The sequence below is a fragment of the Acyrthosiphon pisum genome, chromosome A1 (assembly GCF_005508785.2).
Source record: "Acyrthosiphon pisum isolate AL4f chromosome A1, pea_aphid_22Mar2018_4r6ur, whole genome shotgun sequence".
In the NCBI taxonomy this organism is placed as follows: Eukaryota; Metazoa; Arthropoda; class Insecta; order Hemiptera; family Aphididae; genus Acyrthosiphon; species Acyrthosiphon pisum.
The window spans coordinates 19414692-19415733 of NC_042494.1; the positions used below are offsets into that span (position 1 = coordinate 19414692).

Genomic DNA, 1042 nt, shown 5'->3' on the forward strand with positions numbered 1-1042 from the left:
ATCCTTTGTTCCAATTTTTTTTGGTTTTTCATACGGTTTTCGAAATATGTCTGTCAAACTATCACGTATTTCATTTTCCAGTGGTTGATCGACTATCGAATTATCTGTTTCTAATGAAACTTGACCAGAATTATTAGAAAAACAATTTTCTTCTGACTCCGCAGTTTGATTAAAACTTTCATTTTCCATAACCTCTGAATAGTTTAAGTTTTCATTGTAGTCAATGTTCGACTTAGTTCTAGAAATAATTTTATAAATCATAAGATGTTTGAATTTTAAGCAGTAATATAAAAAACTGGTCGGGGTGGTAGCATTTTTGCATTTTGGGTGGAAGTTTAAGATTCTCAGTGAAATGAAGAAGTTATTGGTGTGTGTTTTTTTTTCAAATCTCAATATACACTTACTAGTATATATTTAAATTTTAAACTCATAATTTTCATCATTAATATTATGGTAAGTTCTAAAATTAATTTGTGTTATTTAATAAAAAATAATCGGATTCAGAAATTATTGAAATATTCTTGTGGTAATTCTAAATTATTTTAAAGTAATACCATTTTATGTATTTGTTTAAAATATTAATAAAAATAAAAAAGATACAAAAATATGGATAAAAGGTAAAAATTAATAGACTTTACTAGGTACTCATTGTAGTATTTACTATTTAGTTAAAAAAATAAAATATTTTTATACTACAACAATTAATCTCAAAAAAAAATGTTATCTCCGAATTTTATGAAATGTTGATTAAAAATTTAAATACATATACATAAATACGTATAAAGTAGCTTAATAATAATAATTTGTTTTTACCTTCTTTCATCTTCAATGTTGTTTAAGAAACTTAATACATCATCGTTATATTTTGATTTTGTCGGAGCTGCTGAACCAGTACCTAATTTACGTTTTTTCATATTTTTTTTGTACGAATCTCTTACTGTACGCCAACGTGTTTTGCAGTCGTTTACTAAAAATAATTTAAATGTATTTACATTTTACAGATTTTTAGCAACCGGAGAGAAGTTACAGATTTTCTTTCATT

At 24.5% G+C, this 1042-nt stretch overlaps 1 protein-coding gene across 1 annotated transcript in view; it reads right to left on the bottom strand.

The window, feature by feature from the left end:
* Nucleotides 1-1042, bottom strand: part of LOC103308156 — a 4228-nt gene that overhangs the window by 1793 nt on the left and 1393 nt on the right. The window contains exons 2-3 of the mRNA XM_008181087.2: nt 814-967; nt 35-238 (exon numbers count right to left, since the gene is read on the bottom strand). Of these exons, the coding sequence (XP_008179309.1) occupies nt 35-238; nt 814-967 (358 nt within the window). The remainder of the gene's footprint in view (nt 1-34; nt 239-813; nt 968-1042) is intronic.